At 38.6% G+C, this 20,519-nt stretch overlaps 2 protein-coding genes across 2 annotated transcripts; both read right to left on the bottom strand.

Moving 5' to 3' along the window:
* Nucleotides 1-1,581: 1,581 nt before the first annotated feature.
* LOC139725828 (uncharacterized) lies at nucleotides 1,582-6,998 on the bottom strand. Its single transcript, XM_071636905.1, has 2 exons — nucleotides 6,398-6,998; nucleotides 1,582-5,244 (listed from the first exon to the last, which is right to left on the bottom strand). The coding sequence occupies exons 1-2, from the start codon at nucleotides 6,942-6,944 to the stop codon at nucleotides 4,874-4,876; spliced, it is 918 nt and encodes a 305-aa protein (XP_071493006.1). The 5' UTR covers nucleotides 6,945-6,998; the 3' UTR covers nucleotides 1,582-4,873.
* A 9,002-nt stretch (nucleotides 6,999-16,000) lies between these two features.
* Nucleotides 16,001-19,982, bottom strand: LOC139725829 (uncharacterized). Its single transcript, XM_071636906.1, has 2 exons — nucleotides 19,329-19,982; nucleotides 16,001-18,178 (listed from the first exon to the last, which is right to left on the bottom strand). Exons 1-2 carry the CDS (start codon nucleotides 19,873-19,875, stop codon nucleotides 17,808-17,810), a joined length of 918 nt encoding a protein of 305 aa, XP_071493007.1. The 5' UTR covers nucleotides 19,876-19,982; the 3' UTR covers nucleotides 16,001-17,807.
* Nucleotides 19,983-20,519: the final 537 nt, after the last annotated feature.

Consider the following 20,519-nt stretch of genomic DNA (forward strand, 5'->3'; position numbering starts at 1 on the left):
GCACGTGACAAAAGAGCAGCATGAAAATGGTTATGAAGTATTAATCATATAAAATCTTCTTGCGATGCGGCTTGACTTGCAGAGATGGAAGCCGTTGGATTCATTGTTACGATGACGTGATCATTCTTTTTGACGTCATTACCTAACCCCCTCCCCCCCCCCCCCCCCCGGTGTTGTCACCCATGTCTACCACAATGGGATTCCCAGGGTAGCCTATTTCGTGCTATGGGTGCAGGGACGACACGGTTGCATGCATAGACATGAAAATCACATATTCCATGCACTAGCAGGTATAATGAAACCGGGGAATTCCAGCTTATTGTTTATCATGTTCATAAATAAAATTTGCTCTGCTTAAAATAGCATTGCATGCAACGTTCATGTACCCGTAGCTACCAATCCCCCCCCCCCCCCCCCCCGCCATCCCGATCACACTGCAAGATGAAATACAGTACACCATATTGATAGGTGGAAGGACACCGTGTGACTGCATTGAAAAAAAATGGAATTTTAAGCGTTGTAAAACAATCAGCAAACTTGAATAGAAATGAACAGCTAATGTTGGTTCACAATTATTTTATCTCTAATAAACAATTGTTATTATTACATACTCTTAGCCATGTTTGTATGTATAAGTCTTACCATGTGCATCTTACCTGCACATAGCTCATAATCTATAATGTACATCAAATTTCATTTTCAGTTTCAGTTTGATTTTATTTCTGCATTTTTTTCAGAGATATCATTAACTAAAATAACAACACGTGTATCTGACAACATGATAGGAAAAAATAGTGTTACATTCATAGTATAATAATAACAACTATCTTTACGGTTTAAACGTAACGACAATGAGGTCAAAGGAATTGACGATACACTTGTTTCCAGGTATAAAGAGGAAGAAAAAAATAGTGCTGCTTTCTGTATTCATAGACTAGGACTCTGCTAACACACTTTTTTTGAACTCCAGACGTGATAATGTTTGCATTAATATTGCACGTCTGTTAATCGTATACACTCACTCCGTATACCATGCCAGCAACCAGCAACTTGCAGCCTGGCTGACAACGCATCCAGATAACCTATATGACTTCTTGTGTGCTGATATCACATACAAATACAGGCCAATACGTATATACGCGGGAGCTCGCTATCATGTTCCGATACTCTCTTTTTTTCAGAAACGAGTTGTTTATAAAATAATGAAGTATAGAATAGACCTTTTTTCACATGCAAGTACTCACGCCAACTTCACTAGAATTAAACTCTCGGTTTTGTATTTAGAAGTACTATTGCTTTTTATGGAGACTAATCATGGCGTGGTTATACAGGCATAAATGAAAAATATATTCACCTATATAACGGCCATGAACATTGTTTGCCAGACTTGGCATAATCTATGTGGTTTTCGTCTTGCAACTCTACTCTGTATTTCAACTGCCTCTGGCCATCCTTCCATCTCCAGTGCACTGATCACCACAAAACAACCATACACGTGTAGATATTCATATTCATTTGAGTTGAATTGAATTTATTGGAATATAGATTTTAAAAAAAAATCATATTAAAAGAAAAGCACTCTTGAAGTTTGCCAGTACTGTGTCAATTTGTCATTAGTATCAGAGTCAGAATCTCTTCTCAGTGACCATGTACAACTTAATTTTATTTTGTTAACGTCTTCGTCAAGTAAATCACTGTCACGTGCTTTGCTATGGGTATTTCAAAATTCAAAGAATTTTGTGTCACGTCTATCGCTACACTGTCTTAGTATATAGATCAGATCGAGTGATAAAAATCGTGATAACGTGAGTGAATGTTACAGTTAAGCCCCTTCTGCATGAGAAATTTAACCAAATCAGTTTGATTCATTGCATTTCAAAACATATCACAGTACTTCAAGTCATCCAGGGCAATCAATCATTCCTCATTCTACATTGTAAATTGTTCCATTTACATCCTTGTAATTCCGTTGTATTGATGGCGGCATCACGAAATAACTCAAGACAATCACATAGGCTTATACATAATATGTGCTATAGCAATATTCGTTTCCGCTTTCAAATTATTCCACTTCTCTGACACAGAATCCAACTGTTTCCCTACTTAATCATGACAAGCAATCTTGGGTGCTGTCAGTTACCTTTGCAACCATCTGACACTCGAAACAGGACTGTGCTAGCCCAGCAGACATTATTTTATTTACGCAGTCTAGCATTCTGGAACTCTGTTTCGACATAAAAAATGCACCGTCATTGAATTCGTTAAAAAAAGATTCCAACTATTCCTGCTGAAGTCTCATAATGCAACAGAAAGACACTAATTATTTATGTTGTAATCACAACGTTATGATTCTGTTTAGTGTGCGTCTGCTTAAGGCATTCCATATCACATCCCATGTTCGTTTCATTGCGAACTATAGTTTACTATTGTACGTGTCTTTACAGAGTAGATACAGTAGTCAGTTTCGCTGCTAACAATTCCCTGTGCCACCTTCTCGGTGGCTTTAATACGCCATACTGTCCTGCTATGTATGCCTAATCGTCTCTGTGTGCTTTCACCGTTAATGTATATGCATTGATCTAGGCTTCTTCTTTTTTAACTGACTCATTTCTTTCCCCCTATTTCTATTTGATCTTTTTCCCACTTTTCTTTTTTTTTTTGTTCCCTCTTTCCTCATTTCCCGCACTCTTTGTAGTCTATAGTCTGTGTTAGGTCCTTCACCCTCTCTTTCCTCTTCACTTTGAAGTACCCACAAAACACACCAATCACAGTCTTATGAGTGGGTATTCCCACCTCCACTTTTTTTAAGAGAATGTACAAATAAGTTTGTATAAATTATGCCTCATTTCGTAATTACCACATACATGGACATGTTATTCTTTGCTATACCTGTGTACCATTCCATGAAATGCATGTCAAATTTACGTGATTTTTGTATTTTCTGTTGAAAGAAGTGAAAATAAAGTTTGAATTGAATTGAATTGAAACAATCTCTTTCTCAAAATCAAATCTTTTCTAAATGATGCGTTGGCATTTACCATAGCAATCACGCAGTGTTCTCCCAAGTCTAGTCGTCCTCTGTGCACCGATCAAACAAACAAGCACGTACTATGACATGCATATCATAAATTCCAAAAGTCATTAAAAAAACAACAAAACAACAACAAAAAAAAAACACGCTCTTGGAGGTATGCCAGTACTATATCAATTCGTCATACGTATGTCAGATCAGAGTCGGAAACGTGCGTGGCGGTGCATGTACACTGTATATACTAGGTCAATCATCATCTATACTAACATCTTTATTTTCGAGCTTATGTATACGAATAGAATTATAATGAATCAATTTGATTTGTCGTTTTATCATCGCAAAGCACTCATTTGATGACATAGAAGGGGAATTTTGCACATGCTAATATACAACTAACTGCACTGTTAAAATAGTCATCCACTCATACGACTCTGATGATATCCACTGACCATTATAATCATAGATTACACTTACAAGACAAAACAAAAACCAAAAACCTCAGCAAGACGAGGTCAGTTAAAAGCAAAACAATACAGTGAGGCACAGTATTATCAAAGTAAACAAGCTAGAGCGTCAAATGTATTTTTGAGGGATATAGCTATTAAGAATGCTATGTTATGATTATCCATGACACATAAATCTGCAACACTGGGTGCAAGCGACTGGGAAATAGGTTAGGGCGGTCTGTGTACTATATAGTTATTCAGATAACTTTGCCCAAACGCCTGCATCCAGTGTCTAAGTGTTTTTGTGTTATTGTAATGATTAATCACGCTCAGCTCTGTATCTGATTTCATATTGTAATATGTCCTCATCCAGATAGAATAATGATAGTGATAATAATAATAATAATGATGATAATAATTGATAATAATATTGATAATAGCTGAGTGGTTGAAAGTTTATAAAACCAAAATAACAGAGAAGAGACCTTTGAATGAAAAACATAAGAATCGCTGATTTGTACTATAGTATATACCAACAGACAACATAAAAAATTAGAAACCTCTCTATTTCCATCAAAATACCTAAGAAATGTACGTTGCATATACAAACACATGAAATCTCATTTTACTCACTTGATCAGTACAGATACACGACTCTTTTTTTTAACAGATTAATATATTTACATATTTCAAAATTCAAGATGAATGATGAGCCAGTCATATTATCATACATTAAATCTGTATCATTCATACATTAAATCTGATACAAAAAATAATAGAGGAAACGGCAATCTATACCAATGTTGTGATACAAACTCTTTACAACTTAACCCATACTCCCGATTTCTAGCTACTTAGCATTAGGATCTCTCCTTTATCCTTATAGGTCTGCCTTATGACGACCTCATCATTGAACAGAGTTCAGAATAATTTATCATCGTTTGTTTGGTTTTTTTTAAACCTCAGATGTTCACCCAGACAACGTAAAGTAATAACTGATAAAATCCGCAAAGGGATAAGATGAAGTCGTTGAATTTAAATTTTGAATTTACTGTACTTGTTTATTTATTCATCTATAACATTCTATTTATCGAGCATTCATTGGTGTAGGGTTTGTCCTGTGTTTGTTTTGTCGTGTTTATATATATAGATAGACAGATAGATAGGGGGACTGTTTAGACCATATACTATTTATCTATTCATTTATCTATTCGTTCGTGTGATTTTAGTTATGAGAGAACCATCATTCTTCTTAATACGGAATACATGACTAACTCTGACGAGAGTGAAGCCCAATTTACAAAGATTACTATAATGTTCGAGGTTGTTGTTGTTTTTTCTTTTTTGGTTGAATAAATGTCTGGAGTAATAGTATCATGGGCTGTTCGCAAGTAAGTTAGGAAGTGCGACCTCCTCGGAGGCGGGCACTCAGGTTTATAGTATCGTGCTGTCCGATATTGTAGTCTTGCAGAGTTTTCGCTTCCTCGTTCAGGGTTGTTCTGCCGTACGTCAAGACTTGCTGTGAAGGCGCAATATTAGTTTTGGCTTGAATTTTCCTTCTCAGCTCACGGATAGTATCCTGACTGCACGTGTCAATGGTGACCGTCTTTCCATCAAGCTTTTGCACAAATACCTGAAATGGCCGTCGCGCCGCGGCTTGCGCCCGTGCCTTCTCTCGTGCGACGTCATCAACAAGTCTCCCTGAAGAGCGCCGCTGTGTGGACGGTAGACGTCCGTTAGCTGTGCCCCGGGAGCTGCAGTTGCTTCCTTGGAAACAGAATAATGAGATAACATACATGTATTATGAGTATTGTGAGCTGCATGGACCACATATGATCACTGATCTAGAACATTACCCTTGGGGTCTGACGGACCCCCCCCCCCCCCCCATAAGTCGGTTATCGTATTATCGGTTTCAATTATTTTGTATTTGCCAAGATGTTGCCATAAACTATTCATATTGCTTCGACTGGTTTGACAGCAGGCAATATTACCAGGCCTTTCTATATCAACATATACATTATAACATTATACATTATAAGATATAATGTCAAAATAGATTTCTTTATATCGTTGTCATATACTGTGACATTACAAATTGTTGTAGCCTTCTTCATCAGCGATGACGGTACCGAACTTAAACATCATCCGTTTGAACATATTGTCTGATTTTCTTCAAACTTGACTGATGTGTACTGATATTTCTGTATTCACTCAATTCACATACATGTTTAGGCCTATGATTCATTCACCTTTAATGACTGAATAAAAGTTTAAGTTTCGGTGCTGCTATTGCTGGATGAGAAGAATGCAACATTAATTTTCATGTCACGCATGGACAACAATATAAAGAAAAATAATATTAAGAGAATTCCACGTTTTCATTTTTCCAGCATAGTGAAAAGACTGACCTCTCTCTGAAAACAGGGAAATTAGCATCAACATAATTAATATCAGTATCAAAAGGAGGAAATGAAAATGAAATGAATGAATGGAATGAAAAAAAAAATGATTTTTTTTTTTACGGAATTCTCTTTACATTTTCTTTACACCGCCGTTGATGAGTGAAGTCACGAATGGTTGTAGTCTTCGCATGCAGATGGCGGTACCGAAACTTTAAAAATTTATAACTTTTGAACGGATTTCCCGATTTTCCTCAAACTTCACCGACGTGTTCTACTATGTACTAATATTGCTGCATTTCCTCTATTCACATATATTTGGGTCTCATTCTCCTTCAACTTCACAGACATGAATATTCAGGCTATGGCGATTATTTTTGTAGCGGTATAGGAGGTATCAATGTAAAGTGAAGAGCCACTATGAAACCGTGATTAGGAAGTTGCTATCATTGAATGTCTCGATAACTAGAAACCTCTAAGGAATACAAATACCGTGTACAACGGACACTAAGACTTACCTGCTGCCTCCTCTTCCCCACTGAACTCGGCTGTAATGCTGTTAATTCTGTAGGCCACAGGCAGGCTGTCTAACCCTCCGCTGGGAAGGTTGTGCAACTTCTGGCACTTGCAGCACTTAATGTGACCGGAAGTATACTGCCTCGCTAGGCAACTCTTGCAGAAGCAGTGACCACACGACAAGTAGCGAGCATCCCTCATCGGCCCAATGCAGATGGCGCAGGCAAACATCTCCCTGGCCTGAAACCCATGGGCAGGGATGTCCACTCTCTGACCGCTGGGGCCGAATGTCCGTTGAATCTCTTCCAGCAAGAAGTTTAATGTAAAACAGCGGGGAATGTTGTCGACGCCTCCCGCAGGAAGCCTCGTACTTCTCTGGCACTCGGAACATTTGACGATTCCCCGGTCGTAACTTGCTTGGACACTTCTAGTGATGCATTCTTTGCAGTAGGTGTGGCCGCAAGGAAGACTTCGAGCGTCCTTCAGTCTGTCTTGACATATGCTGCATTTCAGCTTGTTATCAAATGGGATCACAATGCCGTTCGACATCTTTGCAATTTAATCAAGTTCGAAAATGCGTTACATCAGCGATGTGATGACTGCGGTGTCTTCTCAAACACTGACGATATGACGATGGGTAGCGCGCTTATATCTGATCTGCGCGATGTTAGCTGTTTGCTGATACGAGACACGACGGGGAATTCCCAGGTTAAAGTTGTTCTACGGCCACAATCTGCCCTGCGCGGTATTGCACTACTGAATTGCCTCTCATCATGTGTATAGACGTTCATAATTATGAGCCTTCGATGTGTGTGTGTGTGTGTGGGGGGGGGGGGGTTGAATTAGTGTTAATGTACGTGTGTGTTTTGAGTGTGGGCCTGCGCCTGTGTTTGTATCTATAATGTAAAATTTGTCAATATGTCTTTGTGATAGTGTAAGTGTAAAATGGATAAGAGTTATCATAAGCGCAATAAGGAACATTGATTTGTTAATAATGTATGCGCTGGGGAAGCTCAACTAGTATCAATATTATTATTATCATTATTGTCATTGTTATTATCATCATCATCATCATCATATTATCATTACATATAGGCCACAGAAGAAAAATCTGACCGTTTGTGCAAATCTTGGCATTTTCACTGTTTGTGGTTGATTGTCTATCATATATGCTATGCCTGCAGATTAATTACTGATAAAAATTGAACAAGTAGGCCCACCTCGAATTTAGATTCAGTACGTGCCCATGGGCTTTATGTTATTTACAGTAAAAACCCTTGAGATGCATCGAATGTTCAATTCAACTGCAGATACATTTGGGACAAGACAACAACTTCAACTTTTTCACATTCATGAAGGCCCATCCTGCATTAATAAACAAACCCAAAACCCCACCCGTAATCATGAAAACTTTGTCACAAACTTGACGAGATTAAAATGAGTCTAAGATAGAGACGACACAAACATTATAAGACAAAGCGGATAACCACTTTAACAGGACGTCACATAATTACGCTCACTCAGTCTGCAGACACACGACTCTCATTCGGATTGCGCAAACTCCCCACCAGCTCCTACCAACATTGGGAAATCGCTTCTGCGAGCTGCTCGAGGTGCTGCAATCAGGAATAGTCTCTATTCAGACCGTACCCTACTAAAACCTCCAGTGAGTCAAAAAAAAATTGCGTTTTTGTTTACGCGGTATGAACAATCATTTTAAATGGGCATTTAGAGCCATTGGGTGTGTACCATTAGAGCGTTGAGTTACACATTTTAGCAAGTAAAAATGAAGATGTTATTTTGATGCAGAATACTCGTATTCTAATTTCATGTTCTTGTATTTCATCACTAATTACTCCAGACGAAATTCTCATGAAGTTGCGCTGAATGACAGTTCAATAGAAAAGCAAAGATTTTTTTTTTTCAGTCGAGAATGCATATTCTAAAATTTAGGAAAGGTTGTGTGAGACTATCTCCTTAACATGAGAATAATCTTAATATCTACGCAAAAACATATTTGCTGGTATTTGCGTGAGCAAAAACAATTTTCGAGAACCAGCTCGAATTTTAGTCTATTTCATTAATGACTTTGAAGGCCCTTGGTACAATTGGTGTTGTTGCTATTTGATTTTGTATAGTCAATTTACACATTCTATTGCGTGCCTGACTGACAATTACTGGTACGTCTCCATTAATAAGACTATCATACATGTAATAGTAACGGCGTATCAAGTGCTCAGCGCATGGTGAATTTCCTGCCTGTTTGGCTCACGTCGTTCCAGCAAGGAGCTCCTTGGTTGCAGCGACTGTAATATTATACGTGTTCTACTCAGTACTAGTATTATATATGCCCGTTGGCACTGGTGTCGTGTAAGATTTTTGTTTTGTTTTGCTTTGTTTTTCTTGTAATCATACACGAAATACATTGATGTTATATCAACTTATTTTCCGGTCGGGAGGGCAAGAATGAAGCAATAATCTGTCGTTCTCTCTCATCTTGCGGGTGACCGACAGTTTGCGTATGTTGAAAGTAAAGCACATTGTAGGGCCTAAATATGTTTTGTATACCTCCATAGAGCGGGAACTCAGTCGAAACATAGAGTATCTCTCCCATGTAAACACACAGGTATGTCTGATTCATTCCAGTCATGTTATAATTAAGCCACACTATCTCCAGTACACATGTATATCAATGCAAAAGGCCATATCAAAGGGAATGTCCCCATCTCGGTAAAAAGAAAAAAAAAAAGAGAAGAATACAAAACAGGTAATTTTTTTTCTCCTATATAACAATTTTTTTTTTGCTCTACAGATTAAGATTCTCAGCAATAACGTATACAAATGTATAAGAAAGCAGCATAATATATAAGGACGCGACAGACAGGACTCAACTTGGAGTCTGCCTGTATTGCCCACAAAAGACAATCAGGCGTCTACTTATATATTTTCGCAGACAGATATCGGCTGTAGCAAGGTCTTCATCAAATCTCTCTCTCTCTCTCTCTCTCTCTCTCTCTCTCTCTCTATGTGATTATATGTATATATATATCTATATCTATATATATATATATATATATATATATATACATGTATATCAACACTCATGTGTATCAACACTTGAGAAAGGGCGGCGAGACGCTCGAAAATTTGTGTGCAGAAATAAACCGTTGGTGAATACAGCATGAACTTTGTTCCAGTTTTGTTATTTATCTTTTTATATACATGTAAATAATTATAGATATCTATGTCATTATTATTATTATTATTATTATTATTATTATAAGTTGAAGAAGGAGTCTCGAGCACGCCATTTGTAGAAATTGACTACTCGAGACTCCTACTTATAATATTCGAAGTCCAACAGGTGGAAAATGGCAGATGTACATATTATGTAATATGTGTAAAATATAGTATACATTCTACATGTCAGGGTAAAGAGGGGCGACTATATCTAGATCTAAGTGTATATATATATATATTTGTTTCTATGCGTACCGCTTATAGACAGAAGTGTTGCATAATGACGGCATATCATGGATATAGTGCATCATGGAGATAGTTTTGTACACGTGCTTCTGAATTTGATGTGAAAACATGTTTCTAAAACGTCTTTCTGAATGTGATTCGAGTTTACACTACAACGAGTCTCTAAACCCATTATCCCTACCCCGATAACCGAGATTTCCATATACAACATCGGTGTCACAAACACCATGGGGTCTGGTAAACGTGTAACTCTTATAAGACTTATATATATATATATATATATATATATATATATATATATATATATATATGTATGTATGTATACGGAGTCAGAATCATAGTTAATTCATTGTCAAAAGAGCTCCTCAATCCTATTTTCTATAGTGATATCCAACCATTCGCATTACCACACACGACACACACACACACACACACACACACACACACACACACACATACACAAGCATCTCCGGACCACGACTGGCAAAACGTGATTTGAGAAGGTTAATTGGGAGAAAACTGGTTAGAAAATGTATTCAGAGTAACAAATGATCAATCAGCGTGGAACGTGATCAGGAACATAATATTCACCAACGACAAACATGAAAGCCACGGACAAGACAGTGGGGAATCCCCGTCTGCGGTAATCGCCAATGTGTAGAGCCATGATCTATTGCGAGCCATTTATTTGTTTTTGTTAATGTTGTTGTTGTTGTTGTTGTTGTTGTTGTTGTTGTTGGACCATGATTTGATTTATTTCAAATACAATCTATGTACGTGACAGAGGAGCAGCATGAAAATGGTTATGAAGTATTGATCATAATTCTTCTTGCGATGCGGCTTGACTTGCAAAGATGGAAGCCTTTGGATTCATTATTACTATGACGTGATCACTCTCTTTGACGTCATTATCTAACCCCCCCCCCGTGATTCCCAGGGTATATATCGTGCTACCTTGAGTCATAAGCGTACCCAGGATTTTTTAGAGGGGGGTGTTCAGTGGCGTACCGTGGGTCAAGACATTGGGGGGGGGGGGCACCTCATGGAAGCAACATCAGAATTGCATTACTGTACAATTCAATGCGAGCGAGCGGAGCGAGCGAGCTTGAAAATTTTGACATTTGACAGTCCCCAAACTGCCGTTTGTAGCTATATAATATATATATATATATATATATATATATATATATATATATTTGCTTTGGAAATTAAGGGGGTTGCACCGGGTGCAACTGCTGGCAGTTGCTGGCAGTAACATCAGGAGAATGGCATAACGATTAAATGCGAGCGAGCGAAGTGAGCGAGCTTGAAAATTTTGACATTTTACAGTCCCCAAACTGCCGTTTGTAGCTATATTTTTTCGCTTTAGAAATTAAGGGGAGGGGGCGCACCGGGCGCAACTGCTGGCAATTACTGACAGCAACATCAGGAGAATTGCATAACGATTAAATGCGAGCGAGCGAAGCGAGCGAGCTTGAAAATTTTGACATTTTACAGTCCCAAAACTGCCGTTTGTAGCTATATTTTTTCGCTTTGGAAATTCGGGGAGGGGGGCGCATTGGGCGCAACTGCTGCTGGCAATTACTGGCAGTGACATCAGGAGAATGGCATATAACGGTTAAATGCGAGCGAGCGAAGCGAGCGAGCTTGAAAATGTTGACATTTTACCGTCCAAAAACTGTCGTTTGTAGCAACATGTTTTTTTTTTTTCGCATTGGAGGGAGGGGGCGCCCGGTGCGCCCCCTGGATCCGCCACTGGTAGTCAAGGGTGTCGGTTTATGTTCATGATTGGGGGAGGTATGACCAGCGAGGGGGCGTCGAAGTGACCAAGCGGGAGAAGGATGTCCAAAATCTGCACTTTATATAGAGCATCCCCTAATTTGTTTGTGTTTGTGAGTGTGTATGTTTCAAATAGATGGAAAAAGTTAGGAAATAGCCAAGGTCAAGTCTTATTATGGGCAATGCAAGGCATTTTATAAAGACTAGTATGTAAAGCAACACTGCAAAATCAATGATCAAGCTTTGATAGCAAATGTGTACAACAAACCTATCAAACATCACATTGCGCAACATTGCAGCGACTCTTTTTGCCATTCCGATATTCTGAGTACACTGCGCACATCCTGCTTGTATTCAAAATGCCAACCAGGAATCACGCTGAATCACAATATTTTGTCGTCTCCGGGCTTTTTGAACAATGTTATACCTCTTTAATTATATGGTTAAAAGAAGTCTTAGAAAAATATCTTTTTTTTCTTGATCATCCTTTCATGTCGATTTCAAAAGCAGCTTACTAACCCTTGAATTAGGTTTTTTTTTTCACCAGCGGATGGGGGGGGGGGCACGTGCCCCCCATGCCCCCCCCCCCCCCCCGTAGTTACGCCACTGTCAGTGGCGTATCTAGGGAAAACGGCGCAGCGAAAATTGCGCCCCTAATTTCTGAAAAAGTGTTCAACCCCAACCCCATCCCGGCAGGGACTTTAAAGAAGTCCTCATGATATGATTTTTGAAGCACTTAAGAGAGGTCTTTTGAGCGTGATTTAAAATGTAATAGGCAACCCCAAATTTTGATATATTTTTGGAGAGCGAGCGCAGCGAGCGAGCCGAAAATTTTTATATTTCAGCTTTATACATAACATGGAATTCTTGTCATTTTTGGTTATTAAATCTTCGAATTACAATTCTAATCAATATATAGTGACGGCCTTTGAGATAACGATTTGTACCAACAGTGTCCAACCCCATCCCGGTAGGGACTTAAAAAAAGTCCACATGATATGCTTTTTCAAGCACTTAGAAGGGGTCTTTTGAGGGTGATTTAAATGTAATAGATATTGAAGAATTTTGGCGAGCGAGTGCAGCGAGCGAGCCGAAAATTTTTGTATTTCAGCTTACAAAACATGGAATTCTTGTCATTTTTGGTTATTAAATCTTCGAATGACAATTCTAATCAAGATATAGTGACGGTCTTATAGATAACGATTTATACCAACAGTGTTCAACCCCAATCCCATCCCGGTAAGGACTTTAAAAAAGTCCACTTGATATGCTTTTTCGAGCACTTAAAAGTTTTTTTTTTTTTTAGGGTGATATAAAATCTGATAAATTTTGATAAATTTTGGCGAGCGAGCGCAGCGAGCGAGCCGACAATTTTTGTATTTCACCTTACAAAACATGGAATTCTTGTCATTTTTTGGTTATTAAATCTTTCAATTCTAATCACGATATAGTGACGGCTTCATAGATAACGATTTATGCCAACAAACTAAGGACTTGGAAAAATACTCTAAATTACTACGAGTGAGTGAGCCGAAATTTTCATATTTCCACGTCATCATTACGTTTTGTTCTTCTTATTCTTTTTTTTTTGGATAAATCTTGGCGAGCGGGCGCAGCGAGCGAGCCGAAAATTTTTTATATTTCAGCGTTACAAAACATGGAATTCATGTTTTGTTTTTATCTTGTTTGATTTGGTTTTCTGCTCCCCCCCCCCCCCCCCCCCCCCACATTCTCCTTCCCCCCGTCCGGGCGAGGGTTTTTTTTTTTTCTTTTCTTCTTCTTCTTCTTCTTTTTCTTCTTTTTCTTCGTCGGTTTTTTTTTCTTCTTCTTTTTCTCGTTTTTTTCACGTTTTCCTCTTGCCCCCCCCCCCCCCCCCCCCCCCCTAGATACGCCACTCAAACTGGTTGGTAGTTGATACTATTAACTTAGCATGCAATGTGCCTATAATAGGCTGCAGCGCAGCATGCATTGTACACACATAATATTATGCATTATAAAATGGGTTCAAGAATGTAGCCAATTGGAAGCGCTGAAATGAGTCACGTGTGCGTGCATTAATTTCTCACTAACATGCACGGCCTGACTCACAATGTTTTACACTAGCAGTGCGCACTCAATCAGCTGTTACAAATGCGTCGCGCGCTACTATACGCGCTGTCAATCCTGTAAACAACTTCTAGTTCAGGCTGCCAGCCGGCCTTTCTTGTGGATACAATATCATGTGGCATACGTATACTCTTATACGTACATGCTCACAGTACTTTTATGTGCGGGATTTCCGAGTGCGATGTGCGGAATATGTTTGGGACGAACATCTTTGGACATCATCTTTGACTTTTTGACTTGAGCTAGTGCTACATGTAGCTGACTGGTATTGACCCACAAAGGTACGTGAAAAAATGCTGTTAGTTTTTCGACCCATTTTATAAAACAAATGATGCACAGGATTATTTCGTGGCGTTAGTGGAGATGCAGCTCACTCTCGGGTATTTACAATGTAGTGCATGTTTCACAATTGTAAAATACCCTCGAGTTGGCTACATCTCCACTAACGCACTCTATCCTGTGCATCATTTGTATATCATACACCGCGTACGGTATAATACCGGTAAACGGTGAACATTATGCGCAATGTATCTTCGCGATTCGGCCAGAAAGCAAAAGCAGGGATCGGGAATGTCTACTGTTTGCGCGTCAGCTTCGCGCGCGGGTGCAGTAACGTAGTATTAACACGTACTGTACACGAGTTCTTTAGTGCGTATAATATTATGTAACTCCATAATGTTCATCATCCACACAACACATTAAGATAAAACAAGGAAGAGAGAGAGAGAGAGAGAAAATGAACGCAAAAGAAAGGAAAGGCGGAATTCAAAACGGAAATAAAAGCGGGCTTATTGTTTATCATGTTCATATACGATTCACTCGCTGTTTAAAATAGCCTTGCATGCAAAGTTCATGTACCCCGTATAGCTATACCAATCCCCCCCCCCCCCGCCATCCCATAGTTCGAAGAATTTGAAGTGTTGTAAATCAACCAGCAAACTAAAATTGAAATGAACAGCTCATGTTGGTTCACAATTTGTCTCAAATAAATTCTCATTATACATATTCTCAGCCATGTTTGTGTTGATAAGCCTTACCATGTGCATCTTACCTACACATAGCTCATAAGCTATAATGTACATTTAAAATGACAACACGTGTATCTGACAACATGATAGAGAAAATCAGTATTACATTCATAGTATAATAATAACAATCTGTAAAGTTTAAACTTAACGACAATGAGGTCAAATGAATTGACGATACACTTGTTTCCAGGTAAAAAGGAAAAAAAAAGATAGTGCTGCTTTCTGTATTCATAAACTAGGACTCTGCTACCACACTTTTTTTTTCAACTCCAGACATGATAATGTTTGCATTAATATTATTGCACGTCTGTTACTCGTACACACTAACTCCGTATACCGTGCCTACAGCAACTTGCTGTCTGGCTGACAACGCATCCAGATAACCTATGACTTCTAGTTTGCTGATATCACATATATAGGCCAATACGTATTTACGCTGAAACTCGCTATCATGTTCCGAATATCTACTCTTTTTTTTTCAGAAACGGGATGTTTATAAATGAAGTATAGGGTATATACATGCAAGTACTCACGCCAACTCCACTAGAATTAAACTCTCAGTTTTTGCATTTAGAAGTACTATTGCTTTTTATGGAGACTAATCACGGCGTGGTTATACAGGCATAGATACTAGATGAAAAATATATTCACCTACATAATGGCTATGAACATTGTTTGCCAGACTTGGCATAATCATATGTGATTTTCGTCTTGCAACTCCACTCTGTATTTCAACTGCCTCTGGCCATCCTTCTATCTCCATTGCACTGATCACCACAAAACGACCATACACGTGTAGATATTCATATTCATTTGAGTTGAATTGAATTTATTTGAATATAGATTTAAAAAAAAAAACACATTAAAAGAAAAGCACTCTTGAAGTTTGCCAGTACTGCGTCAATTTGTCATTAATATCAGAGTCAGAATCTCTTCTCAGTGACCATGTACAACTTAATTTTATTTTGTTAACGTCTTCGTCAAGTAAATCACTGTCACGTGCTTTGCTATGGGTATTTCAAAATTCAAAGAATTTTGTGTCACGTCTATCGCTACACTGTCTTAGTATATAGATCAGATCGAGTGATAAAAATCGTGATAACGTGAGTGAATGTTACAGTTAAGCCCCTTGTGCATATGAAATTTAACCAAATCAGTTTGATTCATTGCATTTCAAAACATATCACAGTACTGCAAATCATCCAGGGCAATCAATCATTCACCTTTCTACATTGTAAAATGTTCTATATACATCCTTGGAATTTCGTTGTATTGATAGCGGCATCACGAAATAACTCAAGACAAATAGGCCTACTGTAGCAATATTCGTTTCTGCTTTCAAATATTTTTATTCCACTTCTCTGACGCAGAGTCCTACTGTTTCCCTGCTTACTTATGACTAGAAGCAATCTTGAGTGCTGTCACAGTTACTTTTACTACCATCTCACACTCGAAACAGAACTATGCTAGCCCAGCAGACATTATTTTATTTACACAGTGTAGCATTCTGGAACTCTGTTTCGACATAAAAAATGCACCGTCATTGAATTCGTTTAAAAAAGATTCAAACTATTTCTGCTGAAGTCTCATGATGCAACAGAAAGAAACTAATTATCTATGTTGTAAGCACAAAGTTATTGATTCTTCTTACGCTGCATGCGTCTGCTTAAGACATTCCATATAACATTCCATGTTCATTTTATTGCGAACTAAATCTAGGTAACTATTATACGTGCCTTCACAGAATAGATACTGTAGTCAGTTCCGCTGCCAACAATTCCCTGTGCCACCACACTTTCTCGGTGGCTTTATATGCTATACCAGAGCACACCTCCCTGACCATAGTGTCCTGCTATGCATGCCCATAAATCGTCTCTGTGGGCTTTGTGTATATGCATTGATCTAGGCTTCTTCTTTTTTAACCGTCTCATCTCTCTCCCCCTATTTCTATTTCATCTTTTTCCCACTTTCCTTTTTTTTTTGTTCCCTCTTTTCTCATTTCCCGCACTCTTTGTAGTCTGTTTTAAGTGCTTCACCAACATAATATAGCTGAGTGGGTGAAAGTTTGTAAAATCAAATAACAGAGAAGAGACTTTTGAATGAAATACATAAGAATCGCGGATTTGTACTATAGTATATATCAACAGACAGCATAAAAAAAAAATAAAAACCTCACTATTTCCATCAAAATACGTAAGGAATGTACGTTGCATAATACAAACACATGAAATCTCATTTCACTCACTTGATCGGTACAGATACATGACTTTTTTTTTCTTACAAATTAATGATATTTACATATTTCAAAATACAAGATGAATGATGAGCCAGTCATATTATCATACATCAAATCTGTATTATTAATACATTAAATCTGATACAAAAAATAATAGAGGAAACTGCAATCTTTACCAATGTTGTGATACAAACTCTTTACAACTTAACCCATACTCGCAATTTCCATGCAGCTATTAGGATCTCTCCTTTATAGGTCAGCCCTATGACGACCTCATCATTGAACCCAGTCCAGAATAATTTATCATCATTGTTTTGTTTTGTTTTTTACCTCAGATATTCATCCAGACAATGTAACGTAATAACTGACAAAATCCGCATAGAAATAAGATGAAGTCGTTGAACTAAAATTTTGAATTTACTGTACTTGTTTATTTATTCATCTATATAATTCTATTTATCAACCATGCATTGGTGTAGGGTTTGTTTGTTTTTGTGTTTGTTTTGTCGTGCTTTGTTTTTTTTGTTTTTTTAGATAGAGAGACTGTTTAGGCCGTGCTATTTATCTATTCATTTATCTATTCGTTCATGTGATTTTGATTATGAGAGAACTATTATTCTTCTTAATACGGAATACATGACTAACTCTGACGAGAGTGAAGCCCAATTCACAAAGGTTATTACAACGTTCGAGGTTGTTGTTGTTGGGTTTTTTTTTTTTTCTTTTTTTTGCTTGTTATGTCTGGAGTACTAGTATAATGAGCTGTTCGCAAGTAAGTTAGGAAGTGCGCCCTCCTCGGAGGCGGGCACTCAGGTTTATGGTAGCGTGCTGTCCGATATTGTAGTCTTGCAGAGTTTTCGCTTCCTCATTCAGGGTTGTTCTGCCGTACGTCAAGACTTGCTGTGAAGGCGCAATATTAGTTTTGGCTTGAATTTTCCTTCTCAGCTCACGGATAGTATCCTGACTGCACGTGTCAATGGTGACCGTCTTTCCATCAAGCTTTTGCACAAATACCTGAAATGGCCGTCGCGCCGCGGCTTGCGCCTGTGCCTTCTCTCGTGCGACGTCATCAACAAGTCTCCCGGAAGAGCGCCGCTGTGTGGACGGTAGACGTCCGTTAGCTGTGCCCTGGGAGCGGCAGCTGCTTCCTTGGAAACAGAATAATGAGATAACATACATGTATTATGAGTATTGTGAGCTGCATGGACCACATATCACTAATCTAGAACATTACCCTTGGGGTCTGACGGACCCTCCCCCCCCCCCCCATAAGTCGGTTATCGTATTATCGGTTTCAATTATTTTGTATTTGCCAAGATGTTGCCATAAACTATTCATATTGCTTCGACTGGTTTGACAGCAGGCAATGTTACCAGGCCTTTCTATATCAACATATACATTATAACATTATACAATAAGATATAATGTCAAAATAGATTTCTTTATATCGTTGTCATATACTGTGACATTACAAATTGTTGTAGCCTTCTTCATCAGCGATGACGGTACCGAACTTAAACATCATAACGTTTGAACATATTGTCTGATTTTCTTCAAACTTGACTGATGTGTACTGATATTTCTGTATTCACTCAATTCACATACATGTTTAGGCCTATGATTCATTCACCTTTAATGACTGAATAAAAGTTTAAGTTTCGGTGCTGCTATTGCTGGATGAGAAGAATGCACGATTAATTTTCATGTCACACGCATGGACAACAATATAAAGAAAAATAATATTAAGAGAATTCAACATTTTTATTTTTCCAACATAATGAAAAGACTGACCTCTCTCTGAAAAAAGGGAAATTAGCATCAACATAATTAATGTCAGTATCAAGAGGAGGAAATGAAAATGAAATGAATGAATGGAATGAAAAAAAAAAGAATTTTTGCGGAATTCTCTTTACATTTTCTTTACACCGTCGTTGATGAGTGAAGTCACGAATGGTTGTAGTCTTCGCATGCAGATGGCGGTACCGAAACTTTAAAAATTCATAACTTTTGAACGGATTTCCCGATTTTCCTCAAACTTCACCGACGTGTTCTACTATATGTACTAATATTGCTGCATTTCCTCTATTCACATATATTTGGGTCTCATTCTCCTTCAACTTCACAGACATGAATATTCAGGCTATGCCGATTATTTTTGTATCGGTATATAGGAGGTATCAATGTAAAGTGAAGAGCCACTATGAAACCATGATTAGGAAGTTGCTATCATTGCATGTCTCGATAACTAGAAACCTCTAAGGAATACAAATACCGTATACAACGGACACTAAGACTTACCTGCTGCCTCCTCTTCCCCACTGAACTCGGCTGTAATGCTGTTAATTCTGTAGGCCACAGGCAGGCTGTCTAACCCTCCGCTGGGAAGGTTGTGGAACTTCTGGCACTTGCAGCACTTAATGTGACCGGAAGTATTCTGCCTCGCTAGGCAACTCTTGCAGAAGCAGTGACCGCACGGCAAGTAGCGAGCATCCCTCAACGGCCCAATGCAGATGGCGCAGGCAAACATCTCCCTGGCCTGAAACCCATGGGCAGGGATGTCCACTTTCTGACCGCTGGGGCCGAATGTCCGGTGAATCTCGTCCAGCAAGAAGTTTAGGGTATAACAGCGGGGTATGTTGTCAACGCCTCCCGCAGGAAGCCTCGTACTTTTCTGGCACTCGGAACATTTGACGATTCCCCGCTCGTAACTTGCTTGGACACTTCTAGTGATGCATTCTTTGCAGTAGGTGTGGCCGCAAGGAAGACTTCGAGCGTCCTTCAGTCTGTCTTGACAAATGCTGCATTTCAGCTTGTTATCAAATGGGATCACAATGCCGTTCGACATCTTTGCGTTTAACAGCACAATAATTATAGTAATCGACTAACCAATGTTACAATTTAATCAAGTTCGAAAATGCGTTATATCAGCGATGTGATGACTGTATGCGGTGTCTTCTCAAACACTGACGATCTGACGATGGGTATAGCGCGCTTATATCTGATCTGCGCGATGTCTCCTGTTTGCTGATACGAGACACGACGGGGAATTCCCAGGTTAAAGTTGTTCTACGGCACAATCTGCCCTGCGCGGTATTGCACTACTGAATTGCCTCTCATCACGTGTATTGACGTTCATAATTATGAGCCTTCGATGTGTGTGTGTGTGTGGGGGGGGGGGGGGGGGTGTGATTAGCGTTAATGTACGTGTGTATGTGTATGTGTATGTGTATGTGTGTTCTGAGTGTGGGTCTGCGCCTGTGTTTGTATCAATAATGTAAAATTTGTCAATATGTCTTTGTGATAGTGTAAGTGTAAAATGGATAAGGGTTATCATAAAACGCACTGAGGAACATTGATTTGTTAATAATGTATGCGCTGTGGAAGCTCAACTAGTAACATTATTATTATTATAATTGTTATCATTATTGTTATTGTTATTATCATCATCATCATCATAATATATTATCATCATTACGTATAGGCCACGGA

Source organism: Diadema antillarum, unplaced genomic scaffold (assembly GCF_040938485.1).
Source record: "Diadema antillarum isolate AM-2024a unplaced genomic scaffold, OU_Dant_1.0 seq00000061_RagTag, whole genome shotgun sequence".
Lineage (NCBI taxonomy): Eukaryota > Metazoa > Echinodermata > Echinoidea > Diadematoida > Diadematidae > Diadema > Diadema antillarum.